We start from the raw sequence: 23291 nt of genomic DNA on the forward strand, positions 1-23291 counted from the left end.
CTAGAAAGGTTCTTAGCCTAAATAACATGAGGCTGGTTTTTGACTTTTAATATACCCTCTCCTCATAATACAGGGCTTATTCATCAGATATTTTGCACTTGGGATTTTAGGGTAAGCAGGAGCCCCTCTCTGCCCTACCTATCTTGCAGATTTAGGCAAATCCTGCATTTCATTTAAATAGGATCTTTCAGTTCAGTTGTTATTTTCCCCTATGCGTTACACACACTGGTTGACATTCTGACTAATGAAGCACATGGGTAATGAGTGACAGTGGGGACTGGGGCTCATGTGCAAGTCCCACAGTCCTCCGCACAAGGGGATGAAACTTCCAAGCTCTGCCCGTGCTCTGGAAGAGAGGAAATACATGTTGCTGACCCTCAGCGATGGGTTTCCTCTCTTCCATAGACTTCTGGAGTGCAGGCAAAACTTGGAAGCTTCATCCACTTGTTTAACAGCATGCATGTGTGGAGGACTGTGGGACTCACACGTGAGCCCCAGTCCCCACTGTCACTCATTACCCATGTGCTTCATTAGTCAGAATGCCAACCGGTGTGTGTAACACATAGGGGAAAACAACAACTGTGGGGAGGACTGGGCGAGTTGTTCGTTAGCCTCAGTCACGTCCCCACAGCCCTTAATTGTCCATGAGCTTCATTAGCTCCATGAGCTTCATTAGTCAAGATGTCAGCCATTGTATGCAGTTTTCTCAGTTTTGAACAATTAAGTTTTGGTGCTCCTGATTATTTTGTGGAGTTATGTCTTTATGCTCTGAGGAAAGCATGTACTGCTTTGCAACTCCAAATGATGCCTTCACTATATTTAGGAGAAGAGATATGTTAAAGTTCTTGCTGATTGTCTGTTATGCATTTGTGCTCAAGAAGAACGCACATATGGTATTGTTCTTGATTCAATCCCCCCAGGAAAGGCTTTTCAAAGTAATTTTTGATAAGAATGAAATATTAGCTTGTTAGAAAACCAGCTATTTGATATCTGATGAGGCGACATCTAACATATAAGGTTGCCATGTTTGCCCAACTGCTCAAGTTATTAGGTATATGTTCATTTCACAAATTGTGGTATGATGCACTGGGGACCATTTGCAAGAAACGATAATATATTCTTTAAACATTTATATCCTGCTCTTCCTCCAAAGAGCCCAGAGCGGTGTACTACATACTTGAGTTTCTCTTTCACAACAACCCTGTGAAGTAGGTTAGGCTGAGAGAGAAGTGACTGGCCCAGAGTCACCCAGCTAGTTTCATGGCTGAATGGGGATTTGAACTCGGGTCTCCCCAGTCCTAGTCCAGCACTCTAACCACTACACCACACTGGCTGCTATGAGGCTATTCTCACACGCACCCTAACGCAGGCTAGGGAAGCCCAGTCTGGGTTAAGCGTTGCATGAGAACTGCCGGGATCAGGCCTGATCTCAGCACCATCTGGGATCTTAACCTGGCTCTTAGCCAGAGTTAAGGGCTATAGCATTGTGTGTTCACTGGAGCTATGTTTAGTGAACTCAACAATGGGCTCCTAGAGCACCCATCTTTTGGGGGAATCCCCCCAATGCATTGTGCATGTCACATAGTGTGCATTGTGGGATATCCCAAGGCCAGGACACGTCATCCCAGCCTCCATCCAAGCATCTGGGAGCATGGTGGGGGGCGGGGGGAGAGAAGGTGAGTATATCCAGCATTACCCCTGCCTGCCCAGTCATGTAAATGACCTCCGTATCTCCCTCTGTGGCATTATGCCTTCTGATATGTGATTCTTTTCCCCATTTGTGATGACTAATGGTGTTAAGCAGAGCAATTGGATTTGACTTCCCTACTAGCTGCAATGCGGGGAAGGAGCACAGAAGTCAGATGATCATAATCTCACCCCAGTAAAACTGTGGGGGGTGGGGCGCAAAGAGATGACAGGACAGGCCTAAAATGTGAAAATTTAATATTGCATATACATTTTAATTTCCCAACTTGTCTCAAAGAAAAACAAAAAAAGATGGCCATACCATATTAAGTATTGTCAGGACATAAGTAGTAATATTGTCCAGCCCATGGTTATGCATCATCTTTTTGTCAACCACCACTAAAGTCTCAACATTCAGCTCCTTGTTCTTGTGGGCTTTCAGAAGAGATCGCTTGCTGCGCAGCAGGTATTTATATTCATCAGGTAAGATATAGGTATCTCCACTTGGAGGCTGGGGCATATCTGCAGGAAGCAAGGCGGGAGATCTGAGTAAAACCCAAGTTGCGTGTGTGTGTGTGTGTGTGTGTGTGTGTGTGTGTGTGTCAGAAAACAAATCAAATCAAATAGCAATACTTGAGCAAGATTACAAAAAGCACCCATAAAAGTCACTCCCACAGGGCCATGAGAAGGAGTCATAGCTCAGTGGCAGAGTAAATGGCTTGCAGGTAGAAAGTTGTGGGTTAGGTCCGCAACATCTTCAGTTAAAAGGGTCTTAGGTGGCAGCACTGGGAAAAGACCTCTGCCTGAGACACTGGAGAGCTGCTACAGGTCAAAGCAGACCATCAGAGATCCAACTCAGTAGAGAATATATGTTTGTATGTTCACAAGCATATATATGAACATGTGGTGCTACCTGTGGAGAAACTTGGCCACTGCTTATTTGATCATTTCTGCTGAGCGACAAGGGGCAAACACTGCTCCTGGACAGTGGAGAACAGTTTTCTATGCAGACTGGTGACATCATTGCCTGGGCCCACACAGAGCACTGTTAGCTTCTCTTTAGGAACAGTTTCTGTACAAATAATGGAAGGGTCCCCCTTCATGCTCTTGGTCAACAATCATGGGCTTACATATAGAGCAAGGTGCAGCAAAGGAGCAGCCAAACAGCACTTCCCAACTAACTCCACTGGTGTGCTGGAGATGGGGCAAATTTTGGCACTGAACCCTTCCTCAGGAAGCCTTCTCTGCCATCTGAAAATATGCCCCCCGAGGGTTTTGCAGCCCTCACACACATATTTTCAGATGTCAGAGAGGGCCGCCTGGGGAAGTGAAGGGTACCCCTTTTGCAATGCATCAGTGTAGTTTGTTACGCAGAGGCGTATCTAGGGGAAATAGTGCCTAGGGCAAGCACTGAAATTGTGCCCCCTGTCCAAACAGCTGACACCCATCTTTCAGATAATTTTACCATATATCAGTTGAAAAATACAAGTCACATATCTGAATATGTGTACAGTGACACTGATTATATTATATATATATATATATATATATATATATATATATAAAAATAAATACCTGTAGCCCCTTCGGGGGGCTTCCTAAAGACCATGGGGGGGTCTGCAAAGGTTCCCCCTTCCCCCACTGGCCTCTAGGGCCTCACAGGGACCATTTGCGCATATGTGGTGATCATTTTTTAATATTCTTTTTTTAAAAAATGGCAGCTGAAAACAAAATGGCCACCATGCATGTTCAAATGGCCTCTGAGAGGCCTGGCATGGCCTAAGGCTTCACAGAGGACATTTGAGCATGTACAGTGGCCATTTTATTTTTGGCAGCCATTAAAAAAATATATATATATTAAAAAATGGTGCCCCCCTTCAAGTGGTGCCCGGGGCACGTACCCTGCCTGCCCTACCCTAGATATGCCCCTGTTTGTTAGTTCTGTTAGGCTGCTGTCGTTACATTGATATATCCTTCTTCTGTATATCAGCTATGAACAGTAGTAAATTCAGCCCCCACCACAAATACCACTACTAAATAGAGACCTACTCTGACTAAAAGTGACATTAAAGACAAAAAGAGAAATATGGTGGAAATCTCAGGACCTAGAAAGAGAGAATACTTTAAGCAGACATCATCAAGATAATCCAAATCACATGAAACACTGATGCTTCATTGTGAATAGAGGGCTGATTAATTGCATTTGATGACCAATGATTACTTCAAGCCACTGGAATGTGCATAAAATCCACACCTGCTTGAGTGAGGCCTAAGGAAATGCAATTTTGAACTTTGCCAGTGAATGAGAAAAAGGTGTTTGAGGATTAGCACTGGCTGGAAAAGGTTGCTAAGAGGCTTCTGGCTTGCAGAAGCAACTTCAGAGATCAAGGGGATGCTGGACTGATCCTGCTTTGGAACTACTACTGCCTGTCCTCATCCATGCTTGACATCTGCGCAACCTGCAAATAAACAGCTAGCCTTGTAAACCTATTCCTGAACTTTCTACCACTTGCAGAAATGGGGAATGAGAAATGCATTGGTACGCATGCACAGATTTTCCTCTCAGCAGCACTTTTACAATTAAGAGTGCCTATTCAGGTTAATCAGTGCATGCATACACATACAAATGGTTATGGATTATTTTATTCTATTTTTGCCAAATAACCATGCCATTGTATGCAGTATCCTCAACCAGCACTGACATGATCAGTGAATGGGATGGAGGGAGTGAGTTTAGGGGCTGACTGGATAGGAGAGTGGAAGGGTAGACTTCTCTTCCTTGGATTAAAATCTGAGCCAGAGAACAATTTGTGGGTATAGTGTTTGCCTTACATTTGAGGTGAACATTATGAATCCTATCATATTGAGGTGAACATTATGAATCCTATCATGTGAGCTACTGCTGGAGTGGGCTTGGGTTATGTGCACACAGACCAGTGGGCACTCATTTGTACCTATGCTGTGCAAAAAAGAACCATGAGGCTGCAAAATAACCAGGAGGTATGCAATGTTGCAAAAAAACAAAAAGAAAAGAACACCAACAAAACAGAGTGGAAACAAGGGGCAGTACCCATCTGGTGAAGCACTTTTAAGTCCCACTAATTTAAATTGCCAAAATTAAGGCATTTTCTTAGAAGCTTCAGTTAAAATTGATGGGACTGAAAGATGCTTAACTTGGGCATAAGCTAACCAGAGATTTCAAGTGGAGATTGTCAAAAATGCAGATATGCACAAAACCAAACTGGTTACTGGTGATGGAGGAGAGGCAGGGCAAGGAGTGGGATGAAGCACATTATAGCAATAGCAATAGCACTTACATTTATATACCGCTCTATAGCTGGAAGCTCTCTAAGCGGTTTACAATGATTTAGCATATTGCCCCCCAACATTCTGGGTAATGTACATATACATTATGAAATGTATATCCAGGTGACCAATGTTCCCTCTAACAGGAAATCCCAGATGTTGTTGACTACAGTTCCCATAATTCTCAGCCAAAGGCCATTGCAGCTGAGGATGCTGGGAGTTGTAGTGAACGACATCTGAAAATCCCTGTTGGAGGGAACAGTGCAGGTGAACATTCATACTGTCAGGGAACGCCACAGGACATGTAGTTAGTACCTGTCCTTTGTGGCAATAGCTCTAGGAACAAAAAACTTTTGAAAATGAAGCACTAATTGACTCAGGATGTGGCAACAGGTTTGAACTATAGATTCTATCAGAGGTATTTGCTTGCATAGCTGATATGAACACTGGCGGAGGCAGACATCTCCTCCTAACCATAGCCTGAGCCTTAATACAACATCTTTGGAGACAAGGTTCTCAGCTTAACTTCATGTCCTAATGAAGTGGAAAAATTCCCTTATATCAGAAAGGCTGAACCGAACCACAAATGAACCATCTTAACAGCAGCTACACAGAGAGCATAAATCATGGAGGGAGGGGGGGAAACACTATGTCCTTACATACATTTCTTGCGCCTCCCACAAAAGTGCCGTTTTTGCTGCTGCCCAGAATTGCGATGGTGCTGGGTTTCTTGAAAAACATTATTGTGACCATCCACTTCCCTTTGACTCTCATTCACAGTTACCTCATTATCAATTGACAGCTGAGGCTCAGTAGATCTCTTATACAGTACGTGAGAGCGGTGAGGAGCAGAGAAGTTGTGCTTAAGTGCAATACTTGGAGGTAGTGGTTTCAGCAAGTAATCAGCTTGCTGTGTCCTTATCAAGCCTGACTAGAAAGACAAAACATAGTTAAAAATAAGACCACTGGCTGCCCATTTCCCTTCTTTCAGCCCTCTTTCCATGCTGAGCTTTCACCCACATCTTAAGCTACACAGTGGTTTTTAGAAAACAGCAGTTCAGTGCAGACATCATTCTCACTCCTTGCAAACCATGACTGGTAAATCAGAAGCCAGCCTAGGGGATAGATTCCCCACCCCACTCTCTGAAGCAGATTTCCCACTCCCTTCCCTTGTCAGTTTTAAACATGGTTTAGTGCTTCATCTACACGAACACAGTGGGTGGGTTCTCATGATTATAAAAAACCCAGTCGAGTCATGTGCACTCCCTGTGGGTTGCCTCATGAGAACATTTTTTGAAGATTCCAGATTAGTGCTGCAAACACTCAACATTTAACAGGATCGACCAGCCAAGTTCAGATCTATGACTAACAATTCTGGTTAAATATTGGTCAGTCATTGTACGAATCTGGGATCAGCGAGGAAATCCTGAGTTCTCATTACATGCTCCATGGAAGCATACACAGCTTGGCAACTGGGATATTCTGTTAAGATGGCCTTTAAAAAAAAAATTGTGAGAACTCCCCCGGTGTATTTGTTTCTTCACTGATGAGAATTACAGTTAACACTAATAAGGATTTTCATGTTAACTCATGAATTTGAAACTAGGGTTTGCAAACCCTAGAAGGAATATATACTTCGTGCAGATGTAGCATTGCTCTTAACCATGGGTAAAAGATCTGGAATAATCATGGGCTCACACATTCCTTCCTCTCCCCTCTTGAGCAGACATTCATCTATTTTTTTCATTTTCAGAACTAAAGATAGCACTATGTCTGGACCAGCATTTTCTCTAACCATTGATGATGCCAAATGATGGTTGTAAATAGAGTTCCAAACTGTGGTTTAACATTATCTCTGGACAGCAATAGTCAGTGGCCACCTTCACATGTAATGCAGAACCACGGGTCCAATGGACCTGCAGTTCCGTGCCCCCTCCCCCCGCTCTCCCGTCCAAATTCAGACATACTGGAGAGCAGTCTCTCTGCAGCCAGCGAGACTGCAGAGAGGCGAGGGAGCTGGATGTTTGGGCTTCTGTCTTTACTGAAGGACAGCTCGCATAGCCAATCACACTGGAGTTGAAGGAGAAGCGTCCTCCCTCAACACCCAAAGCAGCCTACGGTTCCACATTCGGATGTGCCGCCGCAGTCTGCCTGGAACTTCGGGTTGTGGCGATGAAACTCACTACAACCTGAGGGTTCAGACTGGAGTTCCAAATCTGAACTCTTGGTTTTGTCACCATGCGTAACCTGGGTTGCCTGCATTTGGACATAACATCCATGGAACCACAGGCCCATTCAACTGCAGTTCCACGTTACGTGCAAATGTGGCCACAGATACAACACTAACCATAGTTAGCTCTGAAACTAGGGATGGGGCCACAGCTCAGAGGCAGAGCATCTGCTCTACATGCAGAAGGTCCAAAATTCAATCCCTGGCATCTCCAGGTAGGGCTGGGGGAAAACCTCTGTCTCAAACCTTGGAGAGCCACTACCAGTCAGTGTAGATAGTACTGAGCTAGATGGACCAAAGGCCTGACTTGGCAGAAAGCATCTTTCAATGTTCTTAAATTGATGGAGAAGGAAGAATGTAGCACGAGAGGAGAGAAGAAAGAAGAACATCTGAGCCCAATTTCTTATGCATAGTTGGGAGAGCAGGTAGTATTATGCTTACTCCAAGCACTGTTAGCACTGATGCAGATGTAATGCTTAAACCATGGGGCAGTTTTTGCTGTAAACTGCCCAGAGACGGAAGTTTGAGGCAATGTACATATATTAAATAAAATTATAAACAAAAAATATACACTTACTCACACAAACATATATGGAAAAGCAGAGGGGAAACATTTCAGGGAGGGAAGGAGGCAAGACTGGAGCACTCCTGATTTGCAATCCACGGTTTACGAAGTACTAGTATTATGTTTGCACTGGACAGAGCTTGGAAGAATGTTGAGGTCATAATTAACTTTGAACTACCAGTTAGGAAGAGGTGTACTATGGTTCATAGAGACATTTTAAAAAAGACAACACAATTTTGAACAGTTCATAGCATCATAGCATCAAAAATAAAGACAGTCCTGGCAGAACAGCTTGCATAGGCTCCTTTGATTGGCTAGAAATAAAACCAGTTTGGTTTGGGGAGTCTGGGTGCAAGATTTAGATCTCAAACTGCCATTCTGGATTGGCCCATCCTAACGCTTGTCCTCTCAAGCAACCAATGGAAGTTTTTAAACAGTGGAACTTATATGCAGATGTGAGCCTTCCTTATCTTCTCCAGCTCATTCTCCCATATAGCTGTGGATGAATTGTTTCTGACATACTTATCTGCCCCCAATTAATCAGATCTGGCATTAAGAAGAGGTACAGAAAATGCCGCAATCATTTCCCCCCTTCAGAATGCCCCACCAGACCTTATGTTGTTTCCGAGCATTCAGGCGGTGGGGGGAGGTGACCGCTGTTATGACCCCCACCCTGAGCCATAGCTCATGAGTCTGACCCTGAGGGAGGTGAAGGAGTCAAGATGAAAAAGCCAGCCATGAACCCAGCCCCAAGTCCCGATACCAGGAAGAAGACCTTAGAGCCAGATACCCCAGAAATGAGATCTTGGAGCCAATGCTCATTAAGCTTGATTAACTGGTCCCTTTCATCCCAACTCCCTTATGCGCCTTCAAGCCTGTATAGCAGCACCAGCAATGGGCCAAGATGGATGTTATGCGCAGCGGAAGAGTGCAAGACTACAGGCCAGAGGGTTGCCCCTTTAAATCTCTCTGTTCTCCAGGCAGAGAGCAGAACCTAAGAGGGGTAGTCTAAGCCTAGAAGTAAATTGAGACCTCATTCCTCTTCTGGCCTTTGTCAGAGCAAGTGGAACTCTCCAGGGTTCTGCAACCTTGACTGCTTGGCTTTCTGTTGGACCTCGTGGGTTCTAGTAGGCAAGATGGGACACGGCAGCTACCAGTGAGAGCTACCATTTATGTGTGTCAGCCACACACACCCCACCCGAGTGCCTTGTAAAGATGCAATGTCCAGAATATTCTGGGGTGAAAATGGTAGCCACTGGAGGTGGAATAAAAATAATGAAAATGATTAAAATAATAGCTAAGATTCATGTGAGTTCAACAAACAAATAACAAAACAAGTGTTTAATAACAAAACCAAATGGAAAAGTGAAACAAAAAATATATATGATTGCAGCACACTCCCTAGTTTGTAGTCTCTGGCATACATTATCCAATCCTGATGTCATTACCCACAGCTGGTGGGCTGCCTTTGGCTTCTTTGGTGCAGTTTTTACAGGCTTGTGTTAAATACATTCAACACAAGCAAAGTGACAGCTAAAGAGGATAAATTAGAAATCTTCAATGAAAAGAGAGGATTCTGCTGAGAGGTTTAACTGGAAGACAAGGGCAAAAACACATAGGAGGCTGCTGCCAAAAGTGTCCTTAATATCTGCTACAACTTACCCTGTATCATTATGCTGAGAGTTTCCCTTCCCCCACTTCACATCACTGGTGCTGCTGGTATGAGAATGCTCAGTCTACTAAAGGAAGGACATGAAGTACATATGGGGAGTATACTCAACACAGGCCTGCTGCTTTCACTGGAAGCCCTGAGTTCCTTTTAATGTAGGGCACAATTGTACAAGAAGCAGCATTTATTCTGACTTAAAAAAAAAAGAACCACAGGAATGTAATAGTATAATACATAAATCTATTTAATATTAAGCACGAGGGACATGGCAGCTACCTATTCTTCTGGGAGTTTTAAAAAAACTGATCAGAGGACTAAAAACTGAACCAAAGGAAACAATTCTAATCTGGCAAAAAAAGAGACCGGATGAGCTAATAGGTCTTTTCCACCACTAACCACTATGATTTTATGTTTCCTAATGTAAGGCCAAGTACTTGTTTGCCCTCTGGGTCAAGCATATAGCAGCTCTCTGGGTCTCCAAACTCTACCTCTAAAAGAAAGCCTCCTACTTGTTATTGTGTTGCCATATCAACTTACAAAACACAGCACAAAGGGGTTCCAGCATGCTGCAGATACTAGCATCATTCTACACTCACCAGAAGGTGGGAGTGCAGGGAAAATAGGATAACGTAAAGCAGGAATTTCCATATCAGGAAAAACATATAATTACTAGAGGCAGAGGGGAGTTCTATCCTAACTGAAAGGTGGACCTAAAACCCAGATTCCAATTAGGTGGAATAATTACCAGAATGGGTATCAGACCTGACATGAACGTCTGGGATTCAAGTGGTTCTTATGAGGCTGAGTGAGGAAGTTACCTCAGGCAGCAGATTGGCAGAGGTGGTAGATTGCATATTGCCTGGAGTGGTCACCTCCACTGGTTTGCCACAGCCAACTATCTCAACTGGCCCACCTTCTCCCTCAGTTCTCATCCAGTGGTGGGGTGCTAGCCACTACCACTCTCCTCCATGTTTTTTCAAAGACTCAAGAGAAAGGAGCAGAAGAGGAAGTGTAAGCGGAGGACATGTGAGACAATAGAGGAGAGCTGGTCTTGTGGTAGCAAGCATGACTTGTCCCCTTAGCTAAGCAGAGTCTGCCCTGGTTGCATATGAAAGGGAGACTAGAAGTGTGAGCACTATATGATATTCCCCTCAGGGGATGGAGCTCCTCTGGGAAGAGCAGAAGGTTCCAAGTTCCCTCCCTGGCTTCTCCAAGATAGGGCTGAGAGAGATTCCTGCCTGCAACCTTGGAGAAGGGGCTGCTGGTCTGTGTAGACAATACTGAGCTTGATGGACCAATGGTCTGACTCAGTATACGGCAGCTTCCTATGTTCCTAAGAGTGCAACTCACATACCCAATATTCTACTGTCCTCCTCTATGCTTCTTCTGCTGCTCCCTTCCCTTGGCTTGTGTCTAGTTAGGGATGTTTTACTTGCTCCCTCCTTTTCTCCCAATTATTTCTCTCTTACATCTGGGGGATAGCCAACAGGAGCTGGGCAGTATCTGGTTTGGCAAATGCCATCCCTTAAGATGCCAGGGTGTAAATGCTTCAGATAAACCAGAAGGGGACAGAGAAGAACCAGATAAAAAGCAGATAGAAGGATTTTGCTAGCCGGTCAAAGAGACAAAATGGCCAAAAGAAAGATAGCACACAACAGGTAAGAGATTCAGCATATAGGTGCCTATATGCCAATGCCAGAACCCTCCTTGCCAAGATGGGACTGCTGGAGTGCTTGGTTGCTAATGAAAACATAGATATAGTGGGCATAACAGAAACATGGCGGAACAGTGAGAACCAGTGGGACATGGTTATTCCTGGATATAAGCTCTATAGAAAGGACAGGGAGGGGCAAATTGGGGATGGAGTACCACTGTATATTAAAGGAGGAATAGAATCTCACAAGCTAGGAGTCCTTCCTAGTACTCAAGGAAGAGAACTGGTCTTGTGGTAGCAAGCATGACTTGCCCCCTTAGCTAAGCAGGGTCTGCCCCAGTTGCATATGAAAGGCAGAATAGAAGTGTGAGTACTGTAAGATATTCCCCTTAGGGGATGGAGCCGCTCTGGGAAGAGCATCTAGGTTCCAAGTTCCTTCCCTGGCATCTCTAAGATCGGGCTGAGAGAGATTCCTGGCTGAAACCTTGGAGAAGTCGCTGCCAGTCTGTGTAGACAATACTGGGCAAGATTGACCTATGGTCTGACTCAGTGAGGCTCTCTACACAAGCAGTGTGTAGAACCTTACCGGGCTCTGCAGGGAGAGCAGGTTTTGCCCACTCCCACGACAGCCAAGCAGGGAGCTGTCCCGGGCGGCCGGATCAGCTGCCCACACAACTACTGGCTCCGTCACAGAGCCGGTAGGTGTGCCCCCAGAAGTCCCAGAATGCCCTGTACAAGTGCGTGGGGCATTCTGAAAAGATCCCCCAAGGCTGGCGGGGTGTGTGTGGATCCTCCTGGTCGGAGGTCTCCTCGTGAGTTGCCGCAGTGTCTCATGATCGGGGGAATGCAGTTAGCAGAGTGCTCGTTATGCTAACCTCATTTTAGGGGAGGGTTCATAGGTGGGCTAGCCGCTGTTGAACCACCGGGCTCGCCCGAGAGGCCAGTGGTTCTCATGATGGGGAAAAACTGGGCTGGGCTCCCTTAACCCGGTTTCTCTGCATTGTGAGAATCGCCTCAGTATATGGCAGCTTCCTATGTTTCTATGAAGACTGGAGTCCTCCACAGGAACTCTGTGGGTTACAATACAAGACCTGAAAGGAAATGTGCTACTAGAGAAATGTGCTATCACCCTCCTGATCAAAATGCTGACAGTGACTGGGAGTTGCAGAAGGAAATCATGGAGGCATTTCAGAGGGACAGAGCTGTAATAATGGGTGACTTCAATTACCCACAAGACTGGGTAGATTCACAGTCAGGTAATGACAAAGAGGCCACATTTCTAGACACACTGAATGACTGTAAACTAGAACAGTTGATCATGGAACCAACCAGAGAGAAGGCAACCTTAGAGAACAGTGACCATAGTGTGATCAAATTCAGCATACATGTGAGGAGAGAATCACCAAGGAAGTCTAACACAGACACTTTGAATTTCAGAAGAGGAAACTTCTCTAAAATGGGGAATTTGGTGAAAATAAGACTAAAAGGGAAAATCAGGAGAGTTTGCATGGAGCTTATTTAAAAGCACAAGAATAGAAGCCCAGTTAAAATGTATACCAAAAAGGAAGAAAGGTACCACCAATTCCAGGAGGATACCAGCATGGCTAACAAGTCAAGTCAAGGAAGCTATAAAGGGGAACAAGACTTTCTTCAGAAATTGGAAGGCTTAACCAAATGAAGATAATAGAAAGGAACACAAACTCTGGTTAAAAAAAAATAAGGAGACATTAAGGGAAGCGAAAAGAGACTTTGAGGAAGATTTAGCTAAAAGCATCAAGGGGAATAACAAAAGACTTCTTTAAATACATCAGAAGCAGGAAACCTGCCAGAGAGGCATTTGGGTTGTTAGATTATGAGGGAATGAAAGGGATTATTAAGAAGGATATGGAGATTGCAGAGAAGCTAAACCAGTTCTTTGCATTTGTCTTCAAAGCAGAGGATACTGAGCATATACCTGTGCCTGAACCAAGCTTCTCAGGTCAAAGGGCTGAGTCAGATAGAGGTGATGAGAGATGACGTACTAAACTGTCTGGAAAAAATTAAAAACAAAAAGATAGCCATGGCCAGATGGCATCCACCCAAGAGTTCTTAAAGAACTCAAATGTGAAATTGCAAAACTCCTTGCAAAACTATATAATTTATCCCTACAATCAGACTCTGTACTAGAGGACTGGAAATTAGCCAATGTAACACTGATTTTCGAAAAGGGATCCGGGAAATTACAGGCTGGATAGCTTAACGTCTGTTCTGGGCAAATTAATGGAGAGCATTCTCAAGGATAATATTGTTGAGCGTATAGAAGAACAGGCCATGCTGAAGGAGAACCAGCATGGCTTCTGCAAATAACCTCACTAACCTTTTGGAGTCTTTTGAGTTTGTCAACAGTTGTGTGGATAAAGGTGATCCAGTTGACATAGTATACCTGGATTTTCAAAAGCTTTTGACAAAGTTCCTTATCAAAGACTTGAGAAAACTTAGCAGTCATGGGATAAGGGGACAGGCTCATGTGTGGATTGGTAACTGGTAGAAGGACAGGAAATAGATTGTAGGTATAAATGGACAGTTCTCTAAATGGAGGAAAGTAAGAAGTGAGATCCCCCAGGGATCTATGCTCATTAACGTGTTCATAAATTATCTAGAAGTTGGGGGTAAGCAGTGAGGTGGCCAGATTTGCAGATGACACCAAACTCGTATTTAGGGTAGTGAAATAGAAAAGAGATTGTGAGGAGCTCCAAGAAGGATCTCTCCAAACTGGCAAAGTGAGCAACAAAATGGCAAATGCAGTTCAATGTTAGCACGTGTAAAGTGATGTATATTGGGGGGGGAACCCCAACTTCACATATACGGTCATGGGGTCTGACTGACCAGAAGAGGGATCTTGGGGTCGTGGTGGACAGCTCGTTGAAAGTGCTGATTCAATATGCGGTAGCTGTGAAAGAGGACAATTGCATACTGAATACCCGAATCATTAGGAAAGGGTTTGAAAATAAAACTGCTAATATTATAATGCCCTTATATAAAACTATGGTGTGGTCACATTTGGAGTACAGGGTACAGTTCTGGTCACCATAAGTTAAGCAGGACATTGTAGAACTGAAAAAGGTCCAGCAGAAGAGGATAACCAAGATGATCAGGGCCCTAGGGCACTTTCCTTATGAGGCAAGGCTACAACACCTGGGGCTTTTTAGTTTAGAAAAATGACAACTGAGGGGAGACATGATAGAGGTCTATAAAATCACGCATGGTGTGGAGAAAGTTGATAGAGATAAATTTTTATCCTTCTCACATAACATTAGATCCAAGAGTTATCCCATGATTCCCAAGAAATTTAGGACTGACAAAAAGAAGTAGTTTTCCCATACAACACATAATCAACCTATGGAATTCTCGCCACAAGATGTGGTGACAGCCACCAGGCTGGATGGCTTCAAGAGGGGTTTAGAAAAATTCATGAAGGACAGATCTATCAATGGCTACTAGTCGGAGGGCTACAGGCCAGCCTCAGAGGCAAGATGCCTCTAAATATCAGTTGCAAGGGAGTAACAATGGGAGAGGGGGTATGCCCTCAGCTCTTGCCTGTGGGTTTCCCAGAGGCATCTTTTGGGCCACTGTGTGAAATGGGATGCTGGACTAGATGGACCTTGGGCCTGATCCAAAAGGGCTTTCCTTATGTTCTTCACTCCAAACCTCCACTGTTATTGGCTGTGCCCTGTTGATTGACAGAAGGAAAATAACCTCCTGTCAGAACCATTGTTTGAGCATTCTGTGGCTGCAAAGTGTATGTGTTCTCTGCTTCTTCAGGAGTGGCATTTGGTTCTGGGGAGAGGTCTGGGATCTGCCCCCCAAACTAACATTTTTGGGCATGTCTTGGTCACCCTTAACATGAGGCTATGTATCTACCAACATGCTCCCTTATCACCCAGTCTAATATTAACAGGTAAGATGTACAGGTACCAATACATCACGGTATACTATACATGTGGTGGTAAAGAATGCATTTCTTGGTTGCATTTCTGCATTACACATAAAAAACTTTACATGTACACTTTAAAACACAAGTGACGCTCCCTTATATTGAAATTCCCACAGATGTTTCACATGAGCAAGACTCTCCACATCCTATCTGAATTTCACATGAACCAAAATTTGGCAGCCAATCTTAAAGAACAATCTTTCACACAGTGCTGCACTTGCTGCAATTTTACTTACCAAACCTCCACATGTTGAAAGTGCTACAGATGAGTTTTTGTGCAATCGTAAGACACCTTGATAAAAGCAAAAGTCTTCTACTGGGTAGGTGTGTATTGACTTGGTTCTCCCTTTGCCCAGTGTTTGTATTGTAAATCCAGGGGCAACAAGAAAATTTGAAGTCTTAAGGTCGAGCTGGAAGTGATGACCAAACCCATGGAAATGAAGATGTAGCAAGTCAGCTCCTCCCCCTGAAGTCGATCTCTTCCTCCTTTCATGGTGTGCAATTGCATGACTCACATACTCCCCATTTTGGTCTACTTCATATGCCGTCACAATATCATATTCTGTAATGAGTAGAGATACAGAGTCAGAATGCACAATGACATGGACATACGTAGGCATAAAACACACACTTCAGTTTGCAAGCTGGCCACTGCAACTGTGTTTGCTTTGGCTGAGATCCAGAGAACTACTTCAGATCAGTGGCATATGGCAGATAAGTTACTCATATGCCTGAGACTGAGAAACAGTGGCTTGCCTAAAGCCACTGACTGAGTCCATAGCAGAGGCAAAATTAGAACTGAGGACTTCTCAGCTCTGAGCTATAACATTTTGAGGTCATCTACACAATCAAAAATTGTGGTCTACCTGGCTTTGGGATCTGTGTGTGCACTCAATTTTTGGTTTTGTGGAAGCAAGGTAAGAGGAAACCCGGGTAGAAGCGATTGCATGGAAGCAATCACTTTTCCTCCTACCTTGCTTCCACACAATCACTTCTACCTAGGTTTATCTCTTAATTTCACATGACCTACCAGGTGGGTAGGGGGAAAGCTTCCCAAACTTTTCCTTTTCCCCGAGATCATCATTGCTTACCTTGTGGGAGCTTCACGCTCCCACAAAATCCCCAGTATCCCACAGTAGGGATGGGTCTGGACCGGTCCGGACCGGTTCGGACCTGGCCTGTCCGGTCCGGGTGGAGGGGGTTCCTTTAAGGGCGGGGAGGGTTTACTTACCCCTCCCGCCGCTTGCCCCCCTCCAGCGCGCATATTTACTGTAATAATTGGGGCGGCAGGATACTTCCCTGCCGCCCCTTGTCCCTCTGCAATGCCGCCAGCCGCGCGAAGATCCTGTTGCTGGGACTCACGGTTTAAAAAGTAATCACTGCTCCCCAGTGCCCATGGTAATGCCGAAGGAGAAGAAGCCTGCACAGCACCGAGCCGGCCTCCACTCTGGTGCCTCTCCGCCCGGCGGCTCCCCCATCCTGAGCCGCCGTCGCCCAGCAGCCACTGAGTGAGAGAACAGCTCTGCCAGGGAGGACGTGCCGACGAGCCCAGGCAACCCTCACTTCCGGCTTCCATGCGACTTCCCCCCACATACAGAGTGGCAGAATGCCTTAAAGGAACCCACCCCACAGTGCCGGACCGCAGCTCTGCGGTTCCGTGCACACCCCTATCCCACAGTGCACTGCGTGCCAAGTGCAGTGCACTGGGGGATTCCCGCAGGGGATGGGCACTCTAGGCACCAATTTCTGAGTCAGCGCGAGCTGCAAGCAGCTTGTGTTGACACACAATCCCAAAGAGCTGGGCTTCAGTGCAGGGTTTGGCACCAAAGCACCAGGCTTGGCTTGGGCAATCAATCATCTTTATTATGGTCATAGACCAGCATAGCTTGGCTCGGTTTTTTATTGTATGAATGACCTCAATTACTTCTACCCAGATTTTCCTCTTACTTACTTCTACACAAAGGAAAATTGGGAGCACACACAGCTCTCAAACCCAGGTAGAACATACTTTTTGATTGTGTGAATGATCCCACTGTATTAATGAGCCAGGGACAGAAAGAGTAGTTGAAGCCGAAGAAGGAAGAATCCTTTAACAGAAGTGATCAGTTATCTATTATTCTGCCTTTCTTCCAAGGAGTTCAGGATGCTCATGTTTAGTTTTACCTTCACAACGCTAAGTCCTTAGCTCGCCCAATATGTTTAAAGAAATATTACATTTACAGAACATTTTCCTCATAGGTTGTATGATTAGCAGCATTCTGACATAATATGAAATACATTTCTAAAAAATGGTTAAGAATGTTTTTTCTTGAACATTGTGCAGATAACTGTGCTGCAAAACCCATTCCTCAGCAAAAGGAAGACAAGGCAGTGTCACATGATGCATGTCTTCTCAAAACCTTGTTCTGCAAGGAATCACACAGCAGTCATCTGCAGTGCCTGTCTGCATGACGACATGAATATTACCAAATTTCTGCAAATACTTGGAAGTCCAGGGGAAGCATGGTATAACTTTGCTTACCACATGTCTGGAAGCTAGGGACAGCTGCCTCTGAATGGCTAGAGCTGCCTCACAGAAAGCTTTTCATTCCAAGGGATAGACCCATTAGTCTGTGATAACAAGAACTACAAAGCGCCCTGTGGTACCTTCAAGATTAAGAGGAAACAATGCATTATATGAAGTTCCTTGTCTGTTTTTCCAGAGAGCTTTTTATCATGCAAAGCATATGTGGATGGCTTTAGACTAAGGGGAGGACCAGTGGGGTGAAGGCAGAGGGAGGAGGGGTGCTTCGCTTTTTCTCTTCTTGCTGTTTGCCTGCTCAGAATCACCCTTCTCCAAGCTGTTTCGCCACCCACAGTAAAATATATGAGGTACCTCTTTCTCTATGGGGAGAAAGCAACAGAAGGGAGCAATTTTGAGCAGAAAAAAGGAGGAGGGAGTTAAGCAATGCTTCCCCCTGCCAATTCTCTGCTCAACTTGTCTTAATCTTCTCTCTAACATGCCAGTTTCCTGTGTGAATGGAATTTATTTTTTATTTGGTATGGAAGAGCATTCAACCTGCAGTCTGAAAAGGCACAGCCAGGAAACAGGTTTGCTGCCTCATTTGTTGCTTGTGTGAGCAGGCATCACATGATTAGTGGCCACCTGATTTCCTTTTGTTTCACAGTCATTAAGTATTTGACATTTACCCAATTAACCAATTATACTGACTAATCTCAACCCCCTAACCAAAGAGCAGTGCCACTGGCCGATATAGCAGTTTTTATGTTTTCCTCTCTGCATGTATTTTCCATGGGTGCTGTAATATTATCAGACCAGAAACAGTAATGAGGTGACAAAAATGAAGCTGAGTAACTCAGAACAGTGACTGATATCCTAACTAATGAAGCACTGATGCAATGAAAGAAGCACTGTTGCTTCTGAAAAGTTCAATTAACTCAGCTTCATAACAGTAAGGGGAAAATTTTTGACAACCTCCCTTTCCGCAGGAAGTGCTCTGTGCCACCCAAAAATATGTCCTCGAGGATCATGCAGCCCACAGAGACATATTTTTAGGTGACGAAGAGGGCTTCAAGGGAAATTGAAGCTGCTAAAATTCACACACACACACACACACACACACACACACACACATATTCTGGTGCAGTGTTAGTCTGGAACTGTTCTGAAGCACTGGCACTTCTCTCATTGCACTGGTGGATCATTAGTCAGGATGTCACCCAGTGACTTTTTAGCAGCCTTCTGGTCTTGTGGTAGCAAGCATGACTTGTCCCCATAGCTAAGCAGGGTCCACCCTGGTTGCATATGAATGGGAGACTTGATGTGTGAGCACTGCAAGATATTCCCCTCAGGGAATGAAGCCGTTCTGGGAAGAGCAGAAGGTTTCAAGTTCCCTCCCTGGCTTCTCCAAGACAGGGCTGAGAGAGATTCCTGCCTGCAACCTTGGAGATGCCGCTGCCAGTGTGTAAGACAATACTGAGCTAGATAGACCAATGGTCTGACTCAGTATATGGCAGTTTCCTATGTTCCTAAAATAGCCACTCAATTTTGCTACTCAGTCCAACCAAAAGCATGAGATTAGACACCTTTCACTTTAACCCAAAGATTCAAGTATGCCCTTGCTGAGCACCGTGCAAACAGAAGGAGCTCCATTCTCTTCAATGTCAAAAGAAAGGCCTTAAACAGATCTCTGGGGCCAACAGGCATTTGCATCATATTACTTTTTTTTCCAGAAATGAAAAAGCAGATGCAGTTTCCTTACAATTTTGAAACTGTACTTTCAGTACAGATAACATTCAACACAATCTTAACAGCAGTGGGAAACATGTCATGCTGTCATGCTAGGACTTGGGTAAGACTAACTCAGTGTTACAGACATGTAAGGGAGAAATAAATGCACAGTGGCTCAATTTTTGGCAGCAGCCAAATGTTTACTACCACATCTAATTTCAAACTACAAAGAATAGCAGTTTTTGCAAAGATGTTTAATGCTACCTCCAAAACATCTCAAATAAAGTTCCTAGTGAAATTAACAAGACATTACCCATTTTAATTCAAAGGAGGCTTTCATTGAATGCTGTGGATAGTAATGTTCACATTTAGCACCCTCTAGTGTTCCTTCTTATCTCCACATGCACAACTTCCTATAGCAATATATTTTTATGATAGTGTTACAGAATGGAATCATTCCAGTCAGGTATGAAGCATCTGGATGTTTTATGTGCCTAATAAAAAGCTGAACTTCCTCTTGTCATGATTATGGAAAAAGGGTGTAGATTATGTATATAACATTATTCAGGCAGTTAATAAGCCTCAGTTTTGACTTCCAGCTATACTTAAATGTTTGCAAGGCAATAACAGAACAAATCACTGGTTGGCTCTGATCTTTACTGGGCTACTATCACCATGCAGCAAGACCTCACTGAGGGCAACAGTTATTCATTAGCTTGAATGTGTGTGGGTGTTATTTCCTCATCCATTAAGTTATTATTGTTAGGTTTTAAGTTGCAGGGCAGCAACTCCAGACTGGAAGAAATCCAGTAACAAATATATCAGTTTAATTTAAGAAAGCTACACTGGAATAGCCTTCACATTATGTGCGTGCAGAAATCAATTAACATAGACCCAAAGCAAGACATCAGATATAACCCACACTTTCCAATTACAACTATTCCAAAATACCAAGTTAAATTAAGAGTAGGGTGTTTTTTACAGCACAATACTAAGCATATTTATTTGAAAGTTAGTCTTACTGAATTCAATGGGACTCCCCATCCGCCAAATGCATTTAGGACTGCAGAAGCTTCATTTAACTGGTTTTTCTCTTATGCTCAATATACTTAACAATGCTGTTATCTGAATCCACACTGAATTTGAGCCATGCAGCCCAGACCTATGCATGTTTACTCAGAAGTCAGTCCTGGGTAAATGTGTTCACTGGGCTAGTGTGTATAGGACTGCAGCCTTTACTTAGATGCAGTTCTCATTGTTTCTCATGGAACTTACTTCCAAACAAGCATGCTTTAAGATACAAGCTTAAGAATTTGAAGATTTGCAAGCCAAGCTTCACAACACCCTGAGACACCCAGAAGATGTGCAATTGGTATACTCATGCATTAGGTTAATATGATACCTCAGCCAGAAGTTCTGAGTTTCCTTATCACAGTGCTTCCTTAGCACAGTAAGGCTGCAATTCTTACCTGGGAGTAAGCACCACTAAGACAGTGGGACTTGCTTTCAAGTAAACATGCATAGAGGTTTACACGCTACAAGTCCTGTCAGTAATGTTAGTGGACATATGTATCTAATTATAAGAAAGGCAATGATACTGATGTATCATTGAAACAAACACCACACATACTATGACCCTTGTTTATAAAATTCAGTCCAAGGGTTTATATGATTTGGAAGCTGTGGGAATTATTCAGAGTTCTGCTGACTTACCACTGTTGTCCGTGAAGTCCAGCAACTCTGAGTGCAAGGAGGGAAGGAGGAAGGGCTGGCTCGCAACCACAGTTTGACCCACACATGCCACAGGTGCATACTGGAAATAAAATTAAAAAACAAAAAACAAAAACAAAAATGCTTTATTGAAGTCAATGTCTCTGAAGGAATATGTAACGTGCCAAGAGGCCATTAATGCAATCAAAGCTGAAGAAGAGAAAGGTGCAAAACAGCTTTATTTAGATTTAGAATAATATTCCTGGGGGGAGGGGGGAGAGCAAGACATTTGCAAAGACGCAATTAATGCAATCCAAGCTGGAGGAGGACGATGGGAGCTTGAACACCCTCACTTTAGGAGAACGTACCTTGAACTGTATTTCAAAGAGAAGCCACAGCACCGCTAAACTGCTTGAATACATCCTCCCTCCCGCAAAGCAGAGAGCTGCAAATTAACAGCCCCTAGCGACGGAACCAGGCGGACGGAGGGAGGCTGGCTCCCGGCTTGGGAGAGGAAGTGGCGCCCGCTTCCACGGTGGCAGGGACCTGCATGCCCTGCGGGGAGTAAGAGAGGCTGTGAAGCGGCAACCTAACACGAAGTCATGACATAAAGGAACGGATTCCCCCACTCTGCCGCCGCCGCCGCTTCTGCTGCTGCTGCCGGCCCAGTCCAGTGGGAAGGACACCCAGTGGTTAAAGGGAACCTCTCCCAGGAAGGCAGAGCAAGCGAGGTTGCTTGGCGCGCCAGGTGCAGCTCTCCATGCCCAGGCGTCCCATGTGAGCTCCTGCAGCAGCAGCAGCCTCTGTTTCCAACACAGACGGGCAGCCGGCCGGCCACTCCTGCTGAGTGACAGCCTGTTCCGTCCCGCCCAGCACCTGCGGCCGCCTCCCACACTCCCTGTCTTGCAGGCCGCCGGCTCTCGCTGCTGCTGCTGCTGTCCAAGCATGAAAAACGCGCCGGCTGCGAAGGAGATGCGAGTGGGCGGGATATTGCTCTCCTCCTCATTGATCTCTCCCTTTGTCCTCCCAGGGCAAAAGAGGCGGGAACAATCACATCTGTGCAAAGGCAAGTGCAAAAGAGAGCAGTTGGCCAATGGCCAGGGTTGGCAGAGAGAGCTCAGTCTGGGCACCTGTTTTCAGGGCCAGAACTTCACCGTGGAATAGATCACAGGCAATATTTTATTTTATTTTATTTTATTTTATTTAAAATATTTCTATACCTCCCCAAACTTGTGTCTCTGGGTGGTTTATAATTAAAATCTCTGGACTAGGTGAAGATGTTCTTGATCAAGTGCAGAGTGCATTTTTCCATCACTAAAAAGCTTGGGTTTACAGATGGAGCAGAATGAGGTCGTAGAGTTCTGAACTGTAGAATGGTCTGTATGACTTCAGGCTGTGTTCCCTTTCTCTCTGTGTGTATTGGAAATGGATGCACAGTATCTGCCAGACAGAGGCTAGTGCAGCAGAAATCAAGCCAAGATCGAATATGCTATTGTTTTACTTGCAGATATATCTATATCTATATCTATATCTATATCTATATCTATCTATATATATATTAAATGAAGAGAAGCATTAACAGCATCACTGCACCTCCAGCCTGAAGTACATAGTTCATTCTACCATCAAGGTCTGACTATTGAGTCCCCATATACTGGGGATTGATGAAGAGTTTCCTATACTTATGCAGTTGACCTCCCCTCTTTATGGCTGCCTTTTGGGATCCCCAACCCAGGACAAATAACCTGTTCCACAGGTGAGTGTGCAGAGATTCTTGCATGCAGGTATATGTGGACCTTTCTGGTGGATCTTTCTAAACCAAGATGATGGTACAGTAAGGGTGCAATCATCCCACGTCCAGTGTGGAGTATCAAAGATTCTCCTTTAGGGGGGCACTCAGTCCATGCATGTTTGACTGGTGAGTGTCATGAACCCCAAGCTTGACCCCATGCTACCTGGATCAGAATCTGAAGATTCAGTGGAAGAAACAGTCATTAGCCCCGAATCTGACCCTCACACACCAGGGTCTCACACAGAGGACTTGGAGGGAGGAGGAAGGGTTCAAGGAGTCTCCATCTCCAACACCAGTGTCCCCAGTGCCTGCTGACCCTCTCAACAGCTGCCTACCCTTGTCCTCAGACTTGGTGGTTGAAGGAGAGGCACCAGAACCTCCACTCAGCCCCACTGGAGCCAACACCAGGAATTGAGGAGACAGGCCCTTTAAGATTAAGGATCTTCCAGGTTTGGGTGGGGCTGTACCTCTGGCT

The 23291-nt window shown here is 44.7% G+C and overlaps 1 protein-coding gene across 4 annotated transcripts in view; it reads right to left on the reverse strand.

The window, feature by feature from the left end:
- The window catches only part of ADAMTS16 (ADAM metallopeptidase with thrombospondin type 1 motif 16), a 119212-nt gene extending 97162 nt beyond the window's left edge, over positions 1-22050 (reverse strand). Inside the window, exons 1-6 of one of the 4 annotated variants that reach the window (XM_053250585.1) lie at positions 21901-22045; positions 21393-21579; positions 21028-21127; positions 15320-15645; positions 5656-5923; positions 2009-2208 (exon numbers count right to left, since the gene is read on the reverse strand). In XM_053250585.1, the coding sequence (XP_053106560.1) occupies positions 2009-2208; positions 5656-5923; positions 15320-15645; positions 21028-21127; positions 21393-21446 (948 nt within the window). In that variant the 5' untranslated portion in view covers positions 21447-21579; positions 21901-22045. Of the gene's footprint in view, positions 1-2008; positions 2209-5651; positions 5924-9449; positions 9525-15319; positions 15646-21027; positions 21128-21392 lie in introns of those variants that run through there. The other 3 variants (XM_053250586.1, XM_053250588.1, XM_053250587.1) reach the window with 3 other exon arrangements.
- Positions 22051-23291: the final 1241 nt, after the last annotated feature.

This window comes from Hemicordylus capensis, chromosome 4 (genome assembly GCF_027244095.1).
Source record: "Hemicordylus capensis ecotype Gifberg chromosome 4, rHemCap1.1.pri, whole genome shotgun sequence".
Lineage (NCBI taxonomy): Eukaryota > Metazoa > Chordata > Lepidosauria > Squamata > Cordylidae > Hemicordylus > Hemicordylus capensis.